The 24,596-nt window shown below is 39.5% G+C and overlaps 2 protein-coding genes across 2 annotated transcripts; one reads left to right on the forward strand and one right to left on the reverse strand.

Moving 5' to 3' along the window:
• Positions 1–2,903: 2,903 nt before the first annotated feature.
• fez2b (fasciculation and elongation protein zeta 2b) lies at positions 2,904–15,679 on the forward strand. Its single transcript, XM_042390964.1, has 9 exons — positions 2,904–3,329; positions 6,795–6,903; positions 7,134–7,250; positions 8,194–8,335; positions 9,615–9,742; positions 10,104–10,253; positions 11,096–11,171; positions 11,324–11,389; positions 12,314–15,679. The coding sequence occupies exons 1-9, from the start codon at positions 3,022–3,024 to the stop codon at positions 12,328–12,330; spliced, it is 1,113 nt and encodes a 370-aa protein (XP_042246898.1). The 5' UTR covers positions 2,904–3,021; the 3' UTR covers positions 12,331–15,679.
• si:ch211-57i17.5 (usherin) lies at positions 13,833–23,071 on the reverse strand. Its single transcript, XM_042391235.1, has 7 exons — positions 23,001–23,071; positions 20,625–20,731; positions 19,825–20,000; positions 19,472–19,576; positions 19,100–19,171; positions 18,831–19,004; positions 13,833–17,526 (listed from the first exon to the last, which is right to left on the reverse strand). Exons 1-7 carry the CDS (start codon positions 23,069–23,071, stop codon positions 17,437–17,439), a joined length of 795 nt encoding a protein of 264 aa, XP_042247169.1. The 3' UTR covers positions 13,833–17,436.
• Positions 23,072–24,596: the final 1,525 nt, after the last annotated feature.

Consider the following 24,596-nt stretch of genomic DNA (forward strand, 5'->3'; position numbering starts at 1 on the left):
CTAAATGTCTTGAAAGCAATGTCTGGGACCAGACCATCTGGGAAGAGGCTATCCTCAGTGCCAAAAGTAGGAGTACCGTAATAATTGCCAATAAAGTGACGTTATTCGAAGTAAGCCTTGTTGTTGGCCATACATTTCCATACAAAATGAGAGAAATCTGCCATGGAGACCCAAAGTATTCAATATAAAAAAATAACACATGATGATGTAAGAAAGATATATGAGTTAATACAGACAAAATATACAACCATATAATTATAAAACTGTCAAATACAGTTTATTCCATGAAATGTAGCAAAATATACTAAAGCCTTTTTTTTTTTACAAGTTTTGAATGAAATGTAGTATAGTTTTCCTATACTAGGAAAAGAGATACATGATATATCAGCTGTTTTTCAAAAGGGGCCTTATGAATTGGATTTAATGTTTATTTGTATGGGGACAAGTATATAGCATGAACTAATTCCACTAATACCACAGCATTTATAGCCTAAGCTAGTTTGCAATGCCCATCCTTAAATGGGCCTTTGAAATGCATCAAACTCATCAGTAAAATATATATGAAACTGCAGGAAACAATACATATACATACATTATATATATACATATACATACATTAAAACACAACAATACATACAGTATACATACAAAGCAGCACAAAACACAATTTACAAGCAATGATACAATAAAAGTATCATAAAGTGACAAGCTCCAGATCACTCATGACTACATGACTGATCCCTCTTTCAAAACTGTTTCAGTTTGAGTTTAAAATGATCCCAGTTGTGATCCATGTTAAGTTCTGTGGGTAAAGAGTTCTCTGACTGACAATATTAAGGCTAATATTAAAGAGTAAAGCAGTATGACAGAGTATTAGCGCCACATTGAGAGGAAAAAAACTCTGAGATTTAGAGAATAAAGTCATGATATTACAAGAATAAAGTAGAAATATTATGAGGATAAAGTAGTAATTTTACAACAAAAAAGTCATTATTTTTACGAGAATGAACTTACTACAAGAAAAATGTAATAACTTATTTAAAGGGGAAATATCGGAGGAGCAGTCTGCTGCCTGTGTTAAAATGAGGAATGTGGAGTAGGGGCGGAGCCAAATCCATATGCTGTATTCGGAAAAGCACAAATAGTGTGTTTTTACAAATATTTATTTCATACAAATATTTTTAAAAGTATTTGTTTTTGGGGAAGCAAGAAAAAACAACCAAAGCCTGCAGGTCGAGACTCACAGCGTAAAGTTTTGTGGAAGACCAAATAGCTGGAAGTGATCGACTGCAAGGCTATCAGTGGTTACATCTGATATTACTTTTTTTCTTGTAGAATTGCAGCTTTATTCTCATAATCTCAAGAAAAGTATTTTCTCTCGGCGTGGCCCTAATACTACGTCATACAACAGCCATCAAATCCATATAGAAACTAGAGGAGTGCACTCAGTTGAGTGCAGATCTCCACCAGGTGTGTACAGTCAAGATGGCGGCAAAGATATCACAAACAGGACTTTATTTATCTTGTATCATGCCTAACTTTAGTGGATCATAACATATCCGGCGTTGAATTAATCTGCAGATACTCTGGTTCAAGATTAGACCAAATTTTTCTATGAATGTCAGTTTTCGAGCTACAACAAAGGCCAAAATGTGGCCTGCAACAGACTAGGTGAACTTTGACTTTAGCCTAGCCGATTGCAGGAAATGCCTTTTACTATTTTATAATGCATATCGTAAAATGGCGAGGACTGCTGAAAAGACAAAAGTCTAACACTGTGTCCGAAATCACATACAATTCACTACATACTCAATATGTGTACTATTGTTACACATACTTTTATGTAAATAAACAGTGGCATGTATCTTTTCGGATGCACTGAGCTGTAATTATCTCGTCACTTCCGGTGAGCCTGCCTGCTGGTAGGAGACATGTAACTATAGTAGCCCACTCCAACCATAAAGTCTGAACTAATTCAAAAAATGTATTATGCCTAGCAAAGTGAAAATGTACTTAAACTGAAGTGCTATTGACATTACGCTAGAGCTGCCTTGGTCGCTGTCTACCATTTTCTGTTATGTTGTTGTCGTCACTACTGCATTGACCTCTTTCGTGTCCAATACTTGCATACTGAAATAGTAGTAACAATAGGTGCCAGAAATACTAAAAAATCTCACATACTGTATTAGCGTACTAAATAGCATCTTAGTATGGAATTTCGGACGCAGCCTAAGCTTTACACTAGGCTCATAATGAATCTTATCAATATTTATTTGGATTCACAACACTCAACTCCCAAGGTAACGAAATTTGGCGCCGACTGATCTAACGCGGCATCAAGGCATGTTTGGTTGTCCCTATAGTGGAAACAAGATTACAAACTGAAGCAGTTGGTGATCACTTGTGGCCCCTATGGCCAGTTAAGAGGATTGAGGAGTCAGCAGTCAATGGTGGTGTAAAACAGAGCAGTCATTATAAAATAGGTTTTTCAAAAATTGTAAATCGCCGCAACCACAAGAGGTCATTGAGCGTACAGTCGTAAATGTGCACAAAAATATTAGGCCGAGATTAGCTATATTTTAATTTTAATGTTGCGTTATTTTGTTTCATTGATTCTTGATGCTTTGGCAATATTGTTGTTATGAAATTCATGCCAATAAAGCAAAAAATTTGAAAAAAAAAATTTTTGAATTTGAAATTTTACACAAACGCACACACACACAGGACCAAACGCATGATCCCCTATGGCAACCCTAGCAGTCTAAATATAGGTGATTTTTAATACTTAAACGACACATAAACACAGGCTGGCTGTTTGCCAGGCGGAGATCATGAATTAAAAGGTTTGTTTTGCTCCATCTGAACGGGGAGTGGCGTCCACACCGACGTCACACCGGTCCGCCCACCCCTCTCTTTCTCTCCCACCACTCTCCCTCACCGGCTCGTCCAGTGTCTGGAAGCCGAAAACAGAGCACAATCGCGGGGGTCTAACTGGCTGTCAACCGAGCTCCTACGGCAGTCATGGCGGCGCCGTTAGCCCACTTCGATGAGGACTGGCAGGATTTTAACGAGTTCAAGCCGTCGTTAGAGTCACCAGACCAGCTGGACCAGCTGAATTCTAATGTGGCCGATACCTCGTCGGGCCTAGACGATTTCTCCGACCTGGACAACAGTTTCTCCGGCGAGATCTGCAGCTTCAAATCGATGGAGGACCTAGTCCACGACTTTGACGAAAAGCTGACAGTGTGTTTCCGAAACTACAACACCGCAACGGAAAACATTGCCCCAATTAAACCTATCACGGAAGATAATTACTTGAAAGATGACGAGTGAGTGTGCATTTTGATTCAGGTGTTATTTACGTTAACTTTTAATCTCTTCGCTAGCCAGCTAGCTAGCTAGCAACTTTAGCTTCACCAGGCTAACCTGACGTGCTTGTTAACCAGTGAGAGGGTCTTAGTTTAGCTTCAATCAGTGTTGTGCAAAGTTAGCCAGCTAGTGCATGTTGGCTTAACGAGAATACATCTTAGGCAGCTTGTTAACAAAATATATTCCTCCTGTTTCATGCAGATAACTTAGACTCTAAATTTAAGTAAACATTCAGAATTGGAAATGCAGTTTTACAAGTAACACATACTTAATTATCTTCATATTATGACAACCCGTGAAAGGATACATCCAAAGTTAGCGTTTTTCCAATGATGTTATATGTGTGTGTGTGTGTGTGTGTGTGTGTGTGTGTGTGTGTGTGTGTGTGTGTGTGTGTGTGTGTTGAGAGAGGAGGGGTCATGCCACGTTACCAGTACATGAAATCAAGTACTGGTTGATGTGTGTTTACACATGCTGCATGTCATGTATTTAAATGGAGATGCATATTTGGAATTTATGAAACAGAACAGATTTGACTCGCCTTTCTGCTAACAGACACTAAATTTCATGTTTTATATTTGCAGTTATTACTTTCTGAAAGGTTATACTGTCAGCATCTGCTCTTACCACCTTTAACATCCCTTAAACAGCCCTTGTTATCTCAGTTGGAGGTCTTCAGCAAACTGTTGTATCTCTCAGGCACACAAATGTCACAACTACACGATCACAACAACATGTTATTACTTCACAGCAGTCAGTCACATCAATCCCACGCCGAGCATAGACACTGAAACGACAGAGCTGCATTAATCACACTCCTCTTGCCTTCTGCTGCTTGAAACTTTGCAACATGGTGACACTGTTAGATCTGATCACACACTGTGTATGCCAAAAGGGAAGTTAGTCATGCACGCACACATCCACACAAAAGTGTTGCCTAAATCTCGGACTTGACTGAATTAGGACACGTGGGAGTCCATTACCATAGACACAGTTTATGCACATTTTTAGTGTCTAGTGTAAATTATGCATGATCATGTAGTAAATTAACAATATACATATACATGTGGACAAAGATAATGAAATTGTGTTGTGTAAAAAGTGTGTTTTTGAAAGCATAATGCCACCTAAAATGTCAGTTGTCATCCATTTAAGATGGACTTTAAAAAGCAGTGGTTTAGGTCTGCAACTAATGAATATAATGAAAATGGCAATCGTTTTTGTGATTAATCATTTAATTGTTTGGTTTCCAAAATGCGACAAATGCCCGTCACAATTTCCTAAAGCCTAAGGTGATGTCTCCAAATCATTTTTTTATTCAACCCACAGTGCAAAACCCACAGATGTTCGGTTTATTATCTCATAAGATGAAGAAGGAGCAAAGCCTCACAACTGAGAAGCTGGAATCGGGAATGTTTGGTATTTTTTCATGAAAAACTGTAACTTTAAAGACTACTAGATCATCAAAAGAGATGCCAATTTAATTTTCTGTCGATAAATGAATCATTGCAGCTATGCAAGGCTTTCAACCAGTGCATTAGTAATAGTGTCACGCTAGCCGACTTAAATTAATGCTAACATTAAATAAATATCAAGGAGATTACATCGATTACATCATAGATATCTGCCAGGTTTGACAACTCAGGACTTGTGACTGATCTCGAACAAGACCTCTGTAGCTTGGATATTGAATTTTGCTCAACTCCAACTTTGCCACAAACAAAATCATACGTACCAGAGAGCTTCTCACATCAAAAACTAGAAACACTCTTGCTTAATTATGCTTTAAATGTTAGGAGTAATAGAGGAAGGCTGGTCAGATAGGGGGAAAGGATCCACGGTTGTTATAGCTAAAGAAACACAGGAACGAGGGAATAGAATAATTGGACAGCAGCCTGGTGAAACCCAAAGAGCAGCGGCAGGCTCAGTGAGTCTTTTCTGGATGACTGCACTTTTGCAGGACGTGCCCAGGCGCTTAACAACTTCTCCAGCAAGACCATGGCTCAGACGAACAACGGGGATGACAAGGAGGAAGTGAATGTGTGTGTGTGTGTGTGCATGTTTTAGTTAAGAGAGAGAGAGCAAAAAGCGTTTGTGTTAAAGCCAAGTTGTGCATTATATGCGTGCAAGATAAAACAACATCTGCATAAACATATTCAAGCAAGTAATCCAGACAAATTGGCACAGTGTCGAAGCAGAAAGAAAAAATAGGTTCTTTGAAATCTAGACAAGGCTTATTTTTAAATGCAAATGCTCTCAGTGCAACTGAAGCTAATGGTGTATTTTGGCATGGACTCACGTGCCAGAGACAGTGTCATTGCTTGGGGCACAAACAACGTTTCCTGCCAGTCTTTGCCCTATTTAGAACAACCCCTGACCCCCCCCCACCCTCCCCCCCAAGTCCCCAAGCTGTGCATGAGCACTTCAGGGAGAAACATGCAAGTTACGTAAACATTTGTCTGTAAGTGTGTGAGTGTGAGAGAAAGAGAGAGAGAGAGAGAGAGCACGAGAGAGAGAGGGGGGGGGGGTAGGTGGTGGGTATGACGATGCAGAGCCACTCTGACACATGGGTTCACAGCATCCATCCTCGCACTGCTCACAGCGATCAGGGCCAGGAATAAAAAACACAGTGATTTGCATGTGCGCTCGAATTTCATGTTCTCAACAAACTTGATTTTCTGTCACAGTGCCCACTCGAACAACCAAACACAAGCTGTTGAGATTTACAAAACACCGGATGTTTGGAGCTGATACCGACTTTTGGCAAAAAAAAAACGGATTTTCCCAAAATTTAATACATATACTACATCTTTACACGTGTTTTGCAAGGATTCCTCAAATTTGGTAAAAAGATGACAGAGGCAGAGTATTTCACAGTTGAACAAAATACTTTGTTTTGTTAAGCAGATTCCACGCCACCATCTGCTCAACTGTGATATGTTGTCTGCCAACTTTCAAGCCGCAGATTATTGTAAACAGTGCAGTCTGTTGGTATAACGATGATACTGTTTCCAAATTAGCAAATATTAGCCAACTTAAATAAGAACATATGTTTTGACCACTCAGTTCTTAAACTGTGGGTGTGAGAGGAATACATTCAATATGGTTGACCAAAAAGTATGAGGACCTCTGCTTTGAAGCTGAAGCGTTTTCATCATGTCTTAGTGGGGAATACTGATGTGTGACTGAGGGGTTGGCACATTCGTCAGTGGTTTCAGGCGGCAGCAGGAACATGGTGAAGCGATGAGGAGGAAGCCAGAGAACAGGACATAAGTAATGCTGTGTCACAGCAAAAAGAGAAGAAAAGTGTTATCTACTGTGAGCTGAAAACTCCTCACTCATCCTCTGTCTTCTGCTTACAACTTTGTTCCTCTTATTATTCTCCCATCCTCATTAACTCACGAGCGTCGCCTGCTGTTTTCTAGGGTGTGGAACGCTCTGACAGACAACTATGGCAACGTGATGCCCGTGGACTGGAAGACATCGCACACTCGCTCCCTACACCTGCCCACCCTCAACCTCATTGAGCATGAGGTACCACAGACACACACACACACACACAGGCATCGAGCTAGTGTAATGTTCTCAAGCACACAGTTCCCTGCACACTGTTCGAAACGTTACTGCCCCGATGAACAGCTGAGACACAGATATAAGAGGTCTGGGCCTTTGTTGTCAATCTGCTTAACCACCTGTTTGTTGTCTCATTCAAGTTGTCTTTCTGTTTCTGCCCTCCCTTCCATCCTTCCATCCCCTGTGATCAGAAGTTGGACAACCAGTCTCTGGATCTTTCGGACGATGAGGAGCTGAGGGAGCAGATGGATATGCACTCAATCATTGTCTCGTGCATCAACGATGAGCCACTTTTCACTGCTGAACAGGTGATGTTTCTCACAGTGTTATGTGTTACATTCACTCGGCTGTTTTGTTGCCTAACTGCTATCTATTAATGTAAAAACAACTGATAATCGGGCTGAGCGCAACTAAAGAGATCATAAATAAGATGTCTGCACCGCAAATCCTTTAATTTACAGTAAGCTACTTTGTTTTCTAAGCTGAAGGCCTTTCTTATCTGCAGCAGACTTTGACACAGTGTCAGAATGTGCACATTTTTTCTCAAATTTTGCTCTTCAACCAGACAAATCAAAACAATATTATCTAACTAACCTAAGCCAAGTCATTACTCAAAATTCTATCCAGCTTGTGCATTGATGTTTTCTATTTTAGCCACACAAATACATGCATAACAGTGTCATTTTGGCTGGGGTGTCTCTTAGGAAACCCATAATAGTCCAAATTTGGTTTTTATAAAAAGCAATCTGCTAACAGATTGAACTGACAGCCTGGCAAAACTTCTATGTTCCCTAAAACAAATGATTTTTTCTGGTAAGAATGTAGTTTAGCTACTTGAAGCTGTTTTATCTCTAAATATCTAACAGTGTTACGACTTACATCAGGCTCGGGCGCCACACACACACATTTGGTTTGACTGCACCAAGCCCTGATACTCTTCCTGTGTCTTAAACACTGGCTGCAGTCAGACATGCAGTTCAGACTTGAACAACCTTAATCTTGCGTCTGCTAGAGCGAGCATCAAAGCTTGCAGAGCGATCTGCCACACTGCTCTGTTGTTTGTTAAAACCGAACAGTTAGACAGAGACTTTGATCATTCCGGTGCTCGCCAGGCACCGAGGTAATATTATAATGGAAAACAGAGTTTCAAGCTATAAATATCCAGGTGTAAACTGCAATAACAGCTGGAAAAGAACAAACACATGAGCATTTTTCATTTATCTGTGTTTTTTTGGGGGGGGGGTCATTTAGGTGATCGAGGAGATAGAGGAGATGATGCAGGAGTCGCCAGACCCAGAGGACGATGAGAGTCCTTCCCAGTCAGACCTGTCGATGCTCTCTCAGGACCTCCATGCTCTGAAACGCTCCGGCTCCAACACCAGCTACGAAGACCGTGAGTACCAGTGTGGTTGTGTACATTTATACAGAAGAGAGATGGAATAATGTAAAGCTTTCAGCATACAGTTATGAAATTCCCGTCTGTTTGAATGTATTTTTGTACCTTTTTACACTCGGGTGCCTTTTGGCTGTTATCTGAATCACTTAATGATGCACTATATGTTGCACAGTCCAGTCCATAAAGAAACAACTACACGCGCATCCATCCACGCGATAACATTCTTATGTAATGTGTAACAAATACAAACAGACAGCAGTTGCATCGTTCCTACATGTTACATAATCAGCAGCATATATTTGGCTCAAACACAATTTTGAACGACAGATCGGTGAGAATTTGCACGCCGCTAGCCTGAAGACTATAGATTTTGTTTGAGATATCTGTATTTACAATTTAATGGTTTACATATTGTACAACTCATAATGAGAGTCACAAGGTTTATGCGCAATATTTACAATCGCTCAGGCATTTACTCTTGCTCAGAAGGTTAAAATGTAACAAGAGGCAACAGATGGTGCCAGAAGACGTATTAAAATGTATTTCCTCTAAATTCATACAGAGCTGCGACTAATGATTATTTGCATTCTTTCATGTCTTCATTAATCTGTCTAGTATTTCTTGATTATTTGTTTGATTTTTAAAACATAAGAAAACAGTTAAAAATCAAAACAAGGTGGCATCATTAAATGTCTTATTTAGTCCAATGAACAGTCCAAAACCCAAACGTGTTTAATTTACTGTAATGTAAGACCAAGAAAAGCAGCAAACTTCCCCGATTTAAGAACCTGGATCCATCAAATCTTTGGCATTTTTTGCTTAAAAAATGACTTAAACAATTAATCAATTATCAAAATAGTTGCTGATAAATTTTCTTTCAATCAACTAATAGTTGCAGCTCTAAATTCATATCACTTCAACCTTTGAGCTTCCTTCTATACTTAAGACCTTAGAATGCACAACAGCTAATGTACTTTGAGCTGATTTGTTGATTGACAGATAATTCATTGGAAGCGGTTTGATAAAAACATATCATTGACGCTATTTTTTAAAACAAGAAAAGGCCAAAAATCTACCGGTTTCTGTCTTTCAAACAGAAACCAGCTGTTTATCTTTTGGATTTTGGACTCTCGGTTAGACAGTGTAGAGGTGGAGTATTATGGCTCCCAAAGTACAGCTCGACTAAACTATTATTTATTGTGAATACACATCAACTCTACCGTGATTCCACTTCAAACGTATCCACTCAACAACTACATCTTCACACCATCCTCAGGTCTGCGTCAGCTGTCCGTGTCTGAGCTGACTGAGACTCTGGAGGAGGTGGAGACGGCCATTCGTCGTTACAGTGAAGAGCTGATCCAGGCTCTGGCCCTGCGAGACGAACTGGACTACGAGAAGGAGGTACTGTGATTTGTCTTCTGAGTTTTTATGAAAAGCCAAGAACCAATCCAAAACATTCACAAAGCATTCAACTGACATAATAATATAACAATGCTTGGATAGAAATAACCTTTAAAAACAGGACTTGAACATCTGTGGCGCTCACGGCGTTCTGTAGGTCAGTGAGGGTCAGCGCATCGCTAGCAGCTACAATTTAACCTTTATTTTTGGAATGTGTTGACTAATACGCCTCAATGTCATGACTTTTTCACAAGGTCTTTGAGAGTAAACAAAAATTTAAGTTCTTGAAAAGCACTGTGCAGCGTGATCCTGAAAAACCAACATAAGTAAAAATGGAGTTTTGTACGTTTTTTGTATACAGGTGAAGAACAGCTTCATCTCGCTGCTGATCGACGTGCAGAACAGACAGAAGGAGCACCGCGAGCTGCTGCGGAAGAAGAAGAAAATCCGAAGTACGACTACGACTGGACCCAACGGCCAGAGGACAGCCAGCACGCATATACCGGGCACGGTGAGTCATGTGGTGACGCAGTGTGGGAGGCATGAACAAAAAAAAAACAACACATATGCCTCCATATGCATGATCACCATGACGATCAGCGAAAGAGAGACACGTGTACACATAGCCGCACACTAAGCCGAGACGCATGATGCATGACCTCAAAATGACAGTTTGCACGGGGAAGCTGCTTTCATATTAGCACCGAGGGTTTGTACCGAGCCTTTTCCTTCTTTCCTTTTTTTAATATAGAAACCTCCTTATCTGTCTTTACTCTCTTTTTCCTTCCTTCCTCTCGCTCCCTTGTAGCTCCTCACTCTGGAGGGACTCTCCAATGTCATTCAAAATGGCCTCCGTCAAACTTTTGGCAGCACAGGAGGGGACAAACAGGTGCCCCCTCTCTTTCTCTCCGCTCACATCTCTTTTTTTTTTTTTCCTTGCAGATTTATTCCTGTCCTGTGTTGTTTGTTTTTTTTTTACACTTTCATGTTTGTTTCCTGTTTTAACAGATACCACTGGCATTTGCTGTCATTTGTTCTTCATTATTTTCGTTCTTCTTCTTCTTTTTTTTTTGCTTTATTACAGTCATTGCTATTTTTGTAATCATTTGAATTCAACACAGCATCTCTCTGTCACCTGTCATTTTTATTTTCCTGCTTTTTACTGTGTTGTGCCTTTTTGTTTTAAGCCAGGAGGATACTATTGCACTATCACTGCTTTCTTTTACTCCACATCAGTATAAATTTGCTCTAATAGGCCTCTGAAAGGTAGAAACCAATCACTGAGGCTTTTAAAGTGCGAGACTGAATGGAAATATGTGCTGCATGTGTCTTACATGATCTTTTTGTTTCCAGTACCTGACCACAGTAATCCCTTATGAGAAGAAAGCGGGCTCCCCCTCTGTAGAAGACCTCCAGATCCTCACAAAGAGTGAGTCAGCAACTCCCACACAAACACACTCCTTAAACCACAGTCACAAATTTAGATGTGGTTGGCTCCTACAAAGTTTTTTTTCTTGGCAGTTTTTTCCCAAGTCTATGTTATGTTTCCAAGATGTAATGTACCGCTTTTTCCCCTGTTAGTCCTCCATGCCATGAGGGATGACAGCGAGAAGGTGCCCGCCCTGCTAACAGACTACATTCTCAAAGGTAAAACACTCAGCCTTCCTCAGATCAGTTCTCCTTACTTTGATTTCAGGAGAAAAGTGAATAGCTGGGCAACATCAGTCATGTCAGTTTAGCTGTAATTAAAAAAAAAAACCCTGAGAAGAATGGAAATGTTTTCTTAAGCTGTGTCCTAAATTTAGGTGTGTCTGTCACAGCCAGGTGACTTCTAAATGTGACAGTTCCACCTTAACTTCACACATCCTGCCCCCTGTTGCTTGAACGAGGAAGTACAAAATGAATTTCTCTATTTTCAGGAGGCTGTTTTAGTAGAAAACCAGAATGTCAGAGGGAAGAAATCAACACAAACAAACATAAATAAAAGGGAGAGGGGGGGGGATTTGCTTTTCTTGCCACACTTCACTGTTGACCTGTACCTTCCTTGTCTCTCGTCTGTGCTGCATTGTCCTTTGGGTAGCTCTGGTATGAGAGCAGTGGAAACCGAGGTTTGTGAGGCACTGACACATTAACACAGATTCTTCACCTTCAGCCTTCTATTCTGAGCCTTGTCAAAAGCCCCCTCTTCTTTCTTTCTCTCTCAGTTTACCTACGTAGTATCACTATCTCCACCCCCCCCCAAAAAGCCAGCCTCCCCTCACTCACTCACTCACTCACTCACTCACTCCACACTGTAGTAGCTATCGTGCTGTGCAGTGCTTGTGGCTGCATTTACCCCCAAACAAATGAATACACTCATGCACATAACCCCGCCCCCCCCTTTACCGGCAAGCTTGCAGTAGCAGCTGTTCACGTGTCTGCTTCTCACCTGTAGCTACTGTTTCCTTTCTCTCTCTCTCTGACCTTACATTTTCCCCCCTGTGGTAGTTGCTTTTTCATTCTCTACAGCTCTCCTTCATGTGCTGTCAAAAACGGCATTGATGATCAACTCATGTGTTCTTGTCTCCACAGTTCTTTGTCCCACATAAAGCCAAAGGAGCAGATCCTGTTTCCAGAACCTTCCACTGGAGCGTCAGAAGAGGGTTCTGGTAATCTAGAAGAAGCAGGATAAAAAAAAAATCCAAACTATCCTCCCTGTTTTTCAACATATAGACTTTCTTTCCTTACAACATTTTTTTTTTTTTTTTTTTTACTCTGCCAGGTTGCTGTTATTCCTCAGATTTTAACTCTAGATATAACTGCCTGTTCTTTTCATTTGTAATCTTTTTATTGCCAGAGTGCAGCAACCCTGTACATCCTGACTGCATGATGATTTTTCATTAGATGCTAGTAATCAGTATTAGTCTAAACACCTCACTTCCTGATCAGCCATTGACTGTTGAATGGTGAAGGGTTGAGAAATAACCAGGTTGGTTTGTTTTTTTTTTAATTTCCCTTGGCTTCATCAGCAGGCCTGAGTGAGGGGAACTGCAGTCCAGTCTGTCTGTATTGTGCACGCATTTGCATCTGTGAACTTCACACTTGACGAGGAAAACAAATCCTGGCTGAATCTCCGGTGCCAGGCCACTCACGTTATCAGGCGCAAGTCCTGTTTTCCCTGTAGGGAAACCTTTGCTTTACTGGCATTTGTTTGATTTGATTGCATAGGATGTCTTGAGGTTCGAAACTCTGCTTGCCGAGGATCAAAGAGCAAACCCTTTAATTTTAAAATCCAAACCTGTCTTCGCATGTTGGTTTTGGGTTTAAGCTCAATATTAGCTGTTAGCTGAATGTCGAAATGAAATATTTTGTATACGATTAAGTGAAATTGCACAGTTTTTGAGAGCTTTTTACTTTTTAAAAAAAAAAAAAAGGGAAAAAGGGGAATGACTTAAAGTAATAGCTGGATGAACAAACATAAAGCATATTTTTGGATAAGGAGTTTGTTTTTAGTGAGATTAAGGACTTGCCAGTCACCACTTCTGTGACCACATCGCAACATCATCTGTAAATGCTGTCCATTGACCTCTGAGCCCTCAAGTAGTGACACCCCATCCCCAACGACTTTATCACTTCCCCGGGAGTTGTCACGTCTCCCGTATCACGTCAGAAAATGACCTAGCTAGTCACATCAGTAGATAGATGTGTAGTTATGCTTTTAATATAAGTTGTGGGTTTTCTCTACCTGTCAACCCTTTAATGTTATGTGACTTTTAGGGATCTTATGGTAGCACTTTAGTCTGTCAGTGACCTGGTCCTGTAGTAGTGGAATATGTAGTGGATGTACTTTAGAGTACGTCTCACTAGATTAGTGTAAGATGATGCTTAGAAGATTTAGCCAGTGGCGCAGAAAACAAGAATTGTTGTCATGCATCTCGTTGCATTTGTTTATTATTATTCATCATGAGCATGACAATCTGTACACATAGTTGTTTAACAAGCTTAAAGGGGCATTCCACTGATTTTACACATTATACAAGCAGCTCACGTGTCACGGGGAGGACGACTCGGCTTGTAGAAACAGTTGTATAATGTTTTCTGTGGCTGTGGAGTGTCAAAATGGAGAAAATGACCGTGGTGATGTCATCAGGGTTATCTTGAATTGGGTTAAATTTATAAAAGCAAAGCCTGCATATGACAAACTCAGAGAGTTCAGTTTCAAGGATGTGGGTGTTTTTACCAGGCAGGCAGGGTATAATAAAAATATGCTATCACTTTGCATTATGGGAATTGTAGGAGCCAGTGTTGTTGGAGGTTTCCCCATACACAGGGCTAAAAGTCAGGGTATCTGAGCTTCTGCCTCATCGATTTTTGACCTTTCTTTTTTTTTTTTATCACATCACTTGCAAGTCTCCCAACCTCATGGAAATGCAATAATAAATCAGTGGAGCATCCCTTTAAAAAAAAAAAAAAAAAACCATGTAACACCAATCTAGCACTGCTTGTCTGCCAAGTTGAAACACTGAGGTTCAGATCACCAGCCACTACAGGTGCACCACACACTGTCAGATCAGGTCTAGTCTAGCTCTCAGGTACGATCATCAGTGTTAGCAGTTTGAAATCTTGTTCCGAAAGGTACCGAGTCTTTGTTTGTTTCTGACAACATCTTAGCAGCTAGACTTGGATTCGCTGCACTTTTATCTTTTCACGCTCTGGTAAATAAAAAAATAAAAAAATACCTGGACGAACAGATGGAGGTAATCGTGGTCGCCTCTTGACTAAATCAGGGTAGCATTACAGTTGTTGATTTTGACATGATTTGTTGAAATGTAATTTAAATGCTCAAAGTCCTAGACTATGATTAGTAGTAGTAGTAGATATAGTGGTAGGTGTAGCTAAGGCAGAGACCTCTTTAGAAGCTGCAGTAGCATCTGCTCGTATAGCAGTCGAGTGATGATGGAATTGATGCGGTTGTGACATCTAGCAGCAAACTAGCTTATTAGAAAATCAGTGGTTAATATGTAGGAATAGGAGAGAACGTCTTGCTTCTCCTGTTTGATTACAGGTTGGTTGCGGATTTAAAGCATGACTCGTGGCCAGAGAAAAGGGCGTAAGAGGAGGACAAGGGGTGTGATAAAGGTTTTGGATGTTGGGGAAGATTGCACAAAGGGATGCTAAAGTTTGAGGGGTCCATTTATTTTATAAAGGAAGGCAAAAACTCATAGTGCTATGTTTAACTATTTCTGTGTGACCGTTGTTTTGTCGGCTTTGAAAACATTCACAACCTAGCATGTGCTGCATGCACTTTACTGCTGCGAATACATTTCTGATGATGATTTAATTTGTTTGTTTACAGATGTATTACACTAAAGGGACAGGTGCACATTACAATGAAATGCAGAAAATCTCAAAAGCATTAAATTAAAACTGTTAATCAGATAGAGCAGTAAAGATCAGTAGGCATGTGGCAGTGAAAACATCCCTCACTTGATTATAATCCGATATTTCAAAAAAACTTCAATGAAAATGGTTTATAACACCAATTGTGTAAATTTATCTTGTTTTATAATGAAATGGCAGTCAGCATGGAGGTCACTGAAGGATCTCGTCTCAGGCCAGAACCTCTCATCTGGTCCTCTTAGCAGACATATCAGTGTAACTACAGTTTAGAGATTTATATTTATATATGTAGAACTAAACAAGCAAGGGAAAAAAAGAGGCTGCCTTTGTAAATGCCTGAAAATTTTGTACATTAAACCAACTCCTTTTTGTTTTTAATGCAATATAATTCCCCAGTTTTGGGTTTTATGTTTACTGTCTCATGTGGTACTGCAGTATATTAACTTATTATGTAAATGTTTCTTTTGTAACCATATTATTGACTGTAATGGTACAAGTGTTTTGTGCCCGCATTGCATTGCAACTCATTTCAAATAAATTAATATGTGAAGACTTTTATGTGGTTTTGGGGTCTCTGTAAGGTGTCTGTTTGTGTGTTGAGAGTAAACTGTGAGCGGCATTTGTGTATCACTTTTTTATTAGATCCATTCTGTACCCACAAACTGTACATGCATATCAAAAGGCGATATATAAAACTGTCCAGAAAAGCCTGTGTGACCAAAATATCAACTTTTCATTAGCTAAGAAAAACATGCCTGTTGTTAGCTCTGAAAAAATGCAATTTAAAAAGAAACCGATGGGTTTTCATCATGGTTTAATTATCCCAAAAGAAGCAAGAAAATATTTGACCCATACAGGAATATTTCATCCATCACTTTGTCTAAAAGATCTTTTTTTTCACTGGAGAGTTTTAATTAAAATGACTTATATCATTATAAAACAAATGCTTTAAAGTTAATTTTTTCACCTCCTACAATAAGAGATCTGTAGAGACCTGTAGAGTGAAGATAATATGAACCTGAGGTAGTCAAATAAAGTGAACAACTTCAACAGTTTCAGTCTTTTTTTAGTAAATAATTCCCTCTTTTTTTCTTGACAGTGTTTTCCTGTTCATCTGCAGTGGAAGGATGGTAACAAAAAGATAGAAACTTTGAAAAATATCAACTTGAGTTGACTCATTTGAACTGCTGAAGCCTCATTAGCCTCTAAGAAACTTTTAAATACATTTTTGCACAGAAGGAGGGCTGTGGATTTTGTCCCCCATCACATACATTGAAGGTGTATTAAGAAGGGATCTCTTAATGGTCGGTATGAACAGGCGGAATGATTACAGCAAGAAAAATGTGTCTCAATGCACAGTTTGTTACATGACTATTGTTTTAAGACAAAATGTGAACCTATCCTTTAATATTGTGTGAATTTGCTTCACTTCATCTTGCTAATCATCATCTAGGATGGATACCACCAGACTGTCCAGACAATATTTGATCACTAATGTACGGCATGGTTTAAATAAGCATCTTTTTTCTCATTTTCTGTTAGTGTGTAGTCCTCTCAGTTTTTACTGGAATGGCACTTGCAAGCTGCATCCATCAAATATATTAAATTCCGGTGGGATTCACCAGACAAACAGTGCAAGTTTTGCAGTTAAACCCTAACCCAGTTTTTGCTATTCCATTACTAAAAAAACATCAAAATTCATATGAAGATGAGCAAAAAGGTTGCCAGTCATGAAGAGCTGGTGGGAAATGAATGAAATGTGTCTGTAAAATAAAGAAGTATGTTACTTGCAAAATTACCAGATAAAATTATTCTCTTTACAGGAAGAAAACATGGAAATAAATTAAGTACAACAATACATGTTCTGCTGTGTCGCCATTTCTTTGGTTTCTTTTGTGTTTTTCTCAGTGCTGCTCTGAGTCTGTATTTGCTGATGAGAACCTTTGGATGTCAAACACATCCGTTTATTTCTCTCAAAGCGCTTGCAGGTGCTTCCTCCTTCCTCTAAATATAAAAAAATCTTTCTTCTAGTTGTGTTAGAATGTCAGCATTTTCCACTTCCTGTAGTCTGTTTGCCACAGTTATTCCATTGATTTTGTCACGATGTTATGTTTGCTGCTCTTCATTCTTGGTTGTAGAAGAAGAAGAAGAAATGTCTTCCACTGTGGCTGACATCAAGTTTTAACAGTGACGCTTTTAACTGCTCTGGGTTGCAGACAAAACAAGGTGAATTTTATGTGAGCACGAGTCCTTGCTTGTCAAAATGTTAAACATCCGGGGCGAGTGTCTTGTCAGGTTGAAAGGTCATCCTCAGGTCACAGGTTGGTGTCAGTGAACATGGTGTGCTCCTTCCTCACGGTGCTGAAGCCTTTGATGGTGTCGACAAATTCCTCGTCGTCCATAAACTATAAGAGAGAAGAACGCGGCTTGTTAAATGGAGACCTCGTTTAAAGTCGCTTTGAAGTGTTTTTACCCCCTCAAATATTTGATGTTGGACTACCTTAGAAATTGTTAAATTCACAATAAGTGTTTTTAATCAGCCTTAAAGGGACAGTTCACCCCAGAATCAAAATTACGTATTTTTCCTCTTACCTGTAGTGCTATTTATCCATCCAGATCATTTTACTGTGAATTGCCAAGTTTTGGAGATATTGGCTGTAGAAACTTAACAGCAATGTCTCTTTCCAGAAATCATACAACAGACCTTGTTGTGAGCAGTTTCATGTAGGAACTATTTTCTTTCTATCAAACTACAGCTGCCAACCATGAGTAGATGCATGCTTCTTTCTGCGTGGCGAGACAGTTGGCATGTGTGGTTCAGTAGAAAGAAAATAGTTCCTACATGAAACTGTTCACGACAAGGTCTGTGGGTTGTCATCAGTAACCGCGTCATGATTTATGGAAAGAGACATTGCAGTGTAGTTTTTCAAGTGTATTTTTTGTATTCGAGAGAAGGCAAACAACTCTACGGCCGATATCTCCAAAACTCAGCAACTCACACCAAAACGATCTAGATGGATAAATAGCACTACAGGTAAGAGGAAAAATGTGCATTTTTGATTTTGGGGTGAACTGTCCCTTTAATAATATATATATATTTTATTGTTAATTACTTTGAGCTTCAGAATTTCCCTATTTAAAGTGACTTTAGCAACAGTGGTTTAACTATAACCCACAAGCAATTAACATTAGTGTTAGCTTGTTGTCCTTTTCTGTTATTAGTAGCTAAGCTAAATTATTTGCATCCTACAAAACAGGGAATGAACATTCGCAAACATTTTCTTGTTCAATATTGCTATTAAATGCTATATAGTGCTAATATGTGTCATTCACTTATACTTCTAGTTACTAACAGGGCTGTTTGATCATAAACATAGAAGCCAAAGTAGATAATTAATTTAGTTTGGTGTGAACAGTAACATTTGCACTCTGTTCCCTTAAACACAATGAATTCATGACACCTCTCTGTGTTAATGCGTAGCTTTTTCAGCTATTTGTTAGTATATTGGTGTACAGTTGTGAAAAATGTGTCAGGCTTGTGTTTAATGTTATCAAGACACAAGTTCATAAAATAAAAAATCTTTTCTCCGAGAGTAGAAGTATAACAAAATGCTATGAAACAACCCGGCAACATACAGTTCATCTAATCAGATTCTCAGTGGTTTCAGTAGTTTGAACAGGCTCAGCATACGTTTTTGGGGCCTCTCACCATCCCACTGTCATGGCCTGAAATATTTGGGTCCCACGCTTCATCGTCTCCTGTCAGCGACTTCCCGTCCATCACCTGGCTGACGCTGCGCCTCAGGGAGTTCACACTGAGGATCCCCAGTTCACCCTGCGGAGGGACTTCATCAGTGGGCTCACATTTAGCTTCCAGCACGTCCTAGTGGGAATGAAAAAAAGACCAAACATAGTCTATATCATGAGTATAGACAGGGAAAAAACATAATATATGCTTGAGGAGGCTTTGATTTTTACCTCTATCTTCATGGTGAAGCCCTTGAGAGTTACGCTGGTGGAGACGCCCGTTGTGTCAGGCACAGTGTCAAACTGAAAAGGAGAGTGAGTAAAGTTTTGACAATGTGCAGTGTACTGTTTATACTGTCTAACTGGCAAAATGTATGAGATATTTGTTTTTTCACTATAATTAGCATTTCTGACATTTATTAGTCTTATCCAGTTGTTTAGTGAGAATTATGAGGCTTATAAACCATTAATTTGACTGAAACTATCCAACAATACAAAACAAAAACAAGATGTTCCCTAATCAAATGACATTTTGGCTTATCATCTTAGGAAAAGCACAGATGTTACTGGTAAGATTAATGATGGCTCTGTCAGCTTTCTCACCAAAATGGAGTTGCTGTGTGGATAAACAGCCATGGGGCTCCTCTTCTGCATGGGCAGGGCCACCAGCGGGGGTCTCTCTCTGGTGAAAGGGGGTTTGTTCAGGGCCTGGTGCAAGATGATGAGAGGAAAAGAGAATATAGTTGATATTTCATTATAAAAAAGAGATCAGGGTAGCTACATACACACTGAAGAGCCTTTTGCTGCTGGTGGTTGAAATTTTATGTCTCTTACCAATGAAAGAAGAGGAATTTTAAAGGTCTTTAACATTCACACTGACCTGTGATGATGGGATCGTTTCCCAGCTCCCCCTTGACAGACTTTATAACACATAATAACAGAGCGCTGTCTCTTACCTTATGAAGCATGACCCCTAAAACGATGGCCAGCAGTAGCAGGGCAATGCCTGCCATCACTACGATGAACCACAGCTCCCGGTAAACTGGCTGGTCTCCCTGGCCTCCCTCTGCCCGCTCACCACCCACTCCTCCACCTCCTCCTCCTCCTCCAGGAGGAGTGGGGCTCAGTGAATCTAGAGGGAAGAATAAACTCAAAAATAGCATGCAACTTTTTTGTTTTATCGTGACTGTTCCCATTTTTTTTATATAGTAGTAATAAATAAAAATAATAAATAATCGTCCAATTATTAAAATATTGTTGTTTTTTGTGATTTAAAGTCTCTATGTGTCAAATCCTCTGTACCCTACTTATGCAGACTTCTACAGAAGTTTACACTTTGCATTGTTTGAGAAAGAAAGGTGATCACACATGTACTGCAGAGGAGATAACACTGTAACTGGAGACATACTTGCTTGCATGGCCTAGTTTCTAGCCTGCAGATATCACCACAGCCCATAATCAGCCACTCTTATCTATTTATATTTCTTCAGACTGAAAGTCTTAAATATGTCAAGTCTCTAGATGTATATTAGTGGATTAAACAGTATATTGGTAGTCTGTGATGCTGGTTAATGAGTATAACAGTAGTACTCTTTCATGCTCCTCTCCAGCATTTTCCAGGAAAATGTCTCTTTGAAATGGAATAGAAACCTTTTTGTGCCTTCAATGAAGTAGGTTTTGCAAACTGACTTATCACTAACTTTATATCCAGGAAGGGACAGGTGAAAAAAAGAAGTGTGTCCACTCAGAGACTCACCAGTGCTGCGGTCCGTGGTTCGGCCTGTGGCGGGGGTGCTGGCAGCCCCTCGCTGTGCGATACATCGATCAGAAGGGCAAAGACCTGCCGGGCGTTTAGGATCACACCTGTTGCCCCATCAATATTTTACACCTGATACTTTTACTTGCTGACTTGCTCTCTCCAACAGCACACAGATATGGTGAAACATAGAACAAAACAGAATGTTAGATTTCCATGTCTGTTTCTCCTGCTCCAAACATAGTATTTCCTAGAGAACATGAAACATAGTATGTAGTATCTGAGCTATAACAGCCTCTAACAAACTGCATGTGCGTTCCTGTAACCCTCCAAATCTCCCATCAACCTTTGCTTTTCTTCAGCAGTGCCATGGTAACAGCCAGGTGTCACGTTTCAGTTTACCTGAAGAGGCATGGTAGTAGCCATATCACCCGTCTGATTCTCAGGTGTACTGTGTGTGTCCTTTCTTATAAGAATATGAGCCTCATACTGTATGTAAATATGTACTAATATCAACTGATGATGTGTGAACTCCACCAGTGTAAAGACAGTACTGAGTTGTCTATATAAAATGTTATAATTCATGATAGTGTGATGTAGCATAAAGAGACTGTGACACATTTGCAAAGCGTGGTATTTCAGGCTGTTATAATAAGAAGTGAACCTAAGTATGTTAGGAAGCATCTGACCTGTTGAAGTGTCCTTGAGCAACACACACTCTCCTCTCCCGCTGCAAGTGAGTGTGTGTGAACAGAGGATCTCTCCACATGAATTCATAAAGTGTCACATTTTAGTTATTGCTATATTTCAAACAGATGCATCATTTGAGTTTTTATGTCCTGCCATCATGATAAATGTTACAGAACGGCACAGCAGCATGGCTCTGTCTCCTGTCTGTGTGTTGACACTTTTATGAACACAGTCATAATCTCAACAACAGTACAAAATGTAAACTTATCACGTAAGACACAGACCACTATAGCTAAGTGCTCCACTTTAAGAGTTTATGTGAATTTTTTGTCTGCATACAAAACAGAAAAATATGTAACTTAACAAAGGCTACAAGCAGAAATTCTGTGTATTTGTTCCTCTGGCTGTGACCTTCCAATATGTGAAGACTGTTACAAATACTATCTGATTAGTAATGATTAATTATCTTAATTGCCTCATTAGCTAAATCAGTCATTTCATAATGAGAGACTGTAGGACACTCTCTTTTATTTCAACAATGACATTGAAGCTATATATATATATAAGCTTTTATGTTTTATTCATATGACAAGTCTAAATCCACATGTAATGACCAATATGGATCCGCTGCCAATATTACTGCAGTATATTCATGTGTTCATGGTTTGTCTTTGACTCCAGCAGCCCTTCTGACATTGCTGGAGGTCATGTATAAGTGGAAATATCTACAACCCTTAAATGTTTAACTGAATGCCTTGTTTTTAGCCTGTTGGATCAGAATTTTAATTTTCAGTTACATTTACACTACCAGTCAAAAGTTTTAGAGCACCCACATTTTTCCATTTTTTAATAAAATTTAAGCAGTTCAACTCCAGTGAATAACCCTAAATGTTACAAAGGTAAGCAGTAAACTGTCAGAGATCAAACAAAACAAACATTTAGATTACCAAAAACCAAAAACTTCATGAACAATATTTGTTTTCCATTGTAGAAAGAATGCGTGTTCGACTGTTATATCTGCAGAAACTTAGATTAAGTTTAGTTAAACAAAAAGATTCCATGAATTCTTTTCTTAAACTCCAGTTGTTTGTACATTGAGACATTTTGTAAATTTCAATAAAAACTATAAAAATGGAGGTGTTTTAAAACTTTTGACCAGTAGTGTGTTTATTCAAAAGTAATAGATGACATCTGACCTTTGACCTTTGACAAAACTCAGGTAACAAATGAACATTTTATGATAGATGTTCCTTTCAAGCGCCCTCTCTCTCTCTCTCACTTACCAAAGAGTTTTTCACCTTGTATGGGCTTCGACTGTCTCTGAGAATAGCATGACCTCATTGTCCAAACCTGGTGTTCCTTGTAGTATGCTCTATGACCACATGATGGCGCTAAGCAGCTGCTGCATGTTGTGTTGTTGCAGGCAGTGTCCAGTACAATCAAGTCAACAGCATCAGAGAGGGAAATATCTTTTATTTGTCAGCTGCAGTGCTCCTCCAGGTACTGTTGCGCTACTGTCATGCTAAGGCTGTAAACAGCTGCACATGCACACATGTTCAAAAATACACACATACAGCTGACACCAACTTAACACTCGTCTTTCCTACCAAAGACATTGAGCTGATGGCCCTGATGTGCAAAACTTTCTCCACGTTGTCCTCAAGTGACCTCTAACTGTACACGTACAGTTGTCCGTCTGCTGTGGGGGAGTGATTGGGAATGACAGGCAAGAGGTAGAGCAGCAGCTTTAGTAACATTTTGTCAGGGTGTTCATGGAAGCGCCGCAGGAAGGCATAAAACTTTTAAATGTGCGAGCAGCTCGTGTGGAATCCTGGGATGAATTGAGGGGGTTGGATCAAGACCAGTTCCAAACATTTCTTCTTTGCCCTGAAAGTTGATGAATTAAACATGATTCTCCATGTTGTGCTGGACAATGGACAATGTTTTATTTCAGTCTCATCATAAATTTCTCAGACTCCTGATCCAGTGAAGGAGCGTTTTCTCTAGAAGCAACAATCTCCTTTCTGAAAAGTTGCAAAGTATGTAAGAAATAAAGTTTATTTTATTGACTTTTTAATTGATAAATCATTTTTAGGATGAGAGAAAAACAGTTTATCGGGACAAAAACACACGTTTGTGGATTCAGGAAATCATGAAAATTATTGACAACATTATCTTAACAAGTCAGACTCATTGAAGGCTACAAGATGAAGCCCTGTGGGGTCATTTGAATGCAACACAAGGACGAAACCTGGATGAAAACTACATTTTCTGCACAATCATACAAAAACAAGTGATTATTCAGTACTTTCTCTGAATCTAGTCCCCAGCTCTGGACATTACAACTCTGCATAAGAAGGGCCTCAACATTAACTAACAGCTCATTTGATTTATTTTTACAGATGAGGTCTCCTCTGTCTAATACCCTAATCAGCATTCATACCTTGCCGTGATGATTCGGGACAATGCTTTTTTATTGAGGAAGTGATCTCACCCTTGAGTGCCAGAATCAGCCTTTTTTACAGCCCATCTCCTCGGGGCCTCATCCATCACCAAAGTGCCTGGGCGACACGGCCGCTAGACACATACTAACTCATTTAAGGAGAGGGACATACGGGGATATATCACTCAAGATCACTAACTCACTTACTGACGGCTGATGTGCTGAAAAATCTCCGGCTTGCTCCAAATCCCTGGTGTGTGATTCGTGAGTGTTAACCACACGTAAATACGGAGATTATTTAGCTTCTGCTGACAGATAAGGAGGGATAAAGGACAAATGGATTCACTTCAATTTTGCTTTGTCTTTCTATCTCTCCATCCATCTTTATGCCTTATGGTCTGTTTTTCTGGCTCTCCTCTTTTTCTCTCCTCTCCTAACTCCTAGAACAAATTCACAATACAGTAAAATGATATTCATTTGACTGAAATTGACATATTTACATAACGTTGTCCACTCAGATAACACTAAAAATGGAAGATACCCAAATGTAATATAGAATTTCTTTCTCATTGCGCATATAAATAACATCACATGCTTCATGTTACAGAGCTAGTCGTGTCTGATTGCCACTGAAAGCTGTGTCCCTCCGGTTAATACTTCCTTTATCGACTGTAAACTCAATCAAAAACCATGTAATCCCAACAGAATATGTGCTTGTGCAATCACCAGTCTAATAAAGGCAGAGCATTGCTCATCACAGACATGGGTTCAAATTACATTTTCAAAAGGAATGGCGTAAAACATGGTGTTGTGATTGATCAAACTGTAAGAAATATTGG

Source organism: Thunnus maccoyii, chromosome 17 (genome assembly GCF_910596095.1).
Source record: "Thunnus maccoyii chromosome 17, fThuMac1.1, whole genome shotgun sequence".
NCBI classification, from domain to species: Eukaryota; Metazoa; Chordata; class Actinopteri; order Scombriformes; family Scombridae; genus Thunnus; species Thunnus maccoyii.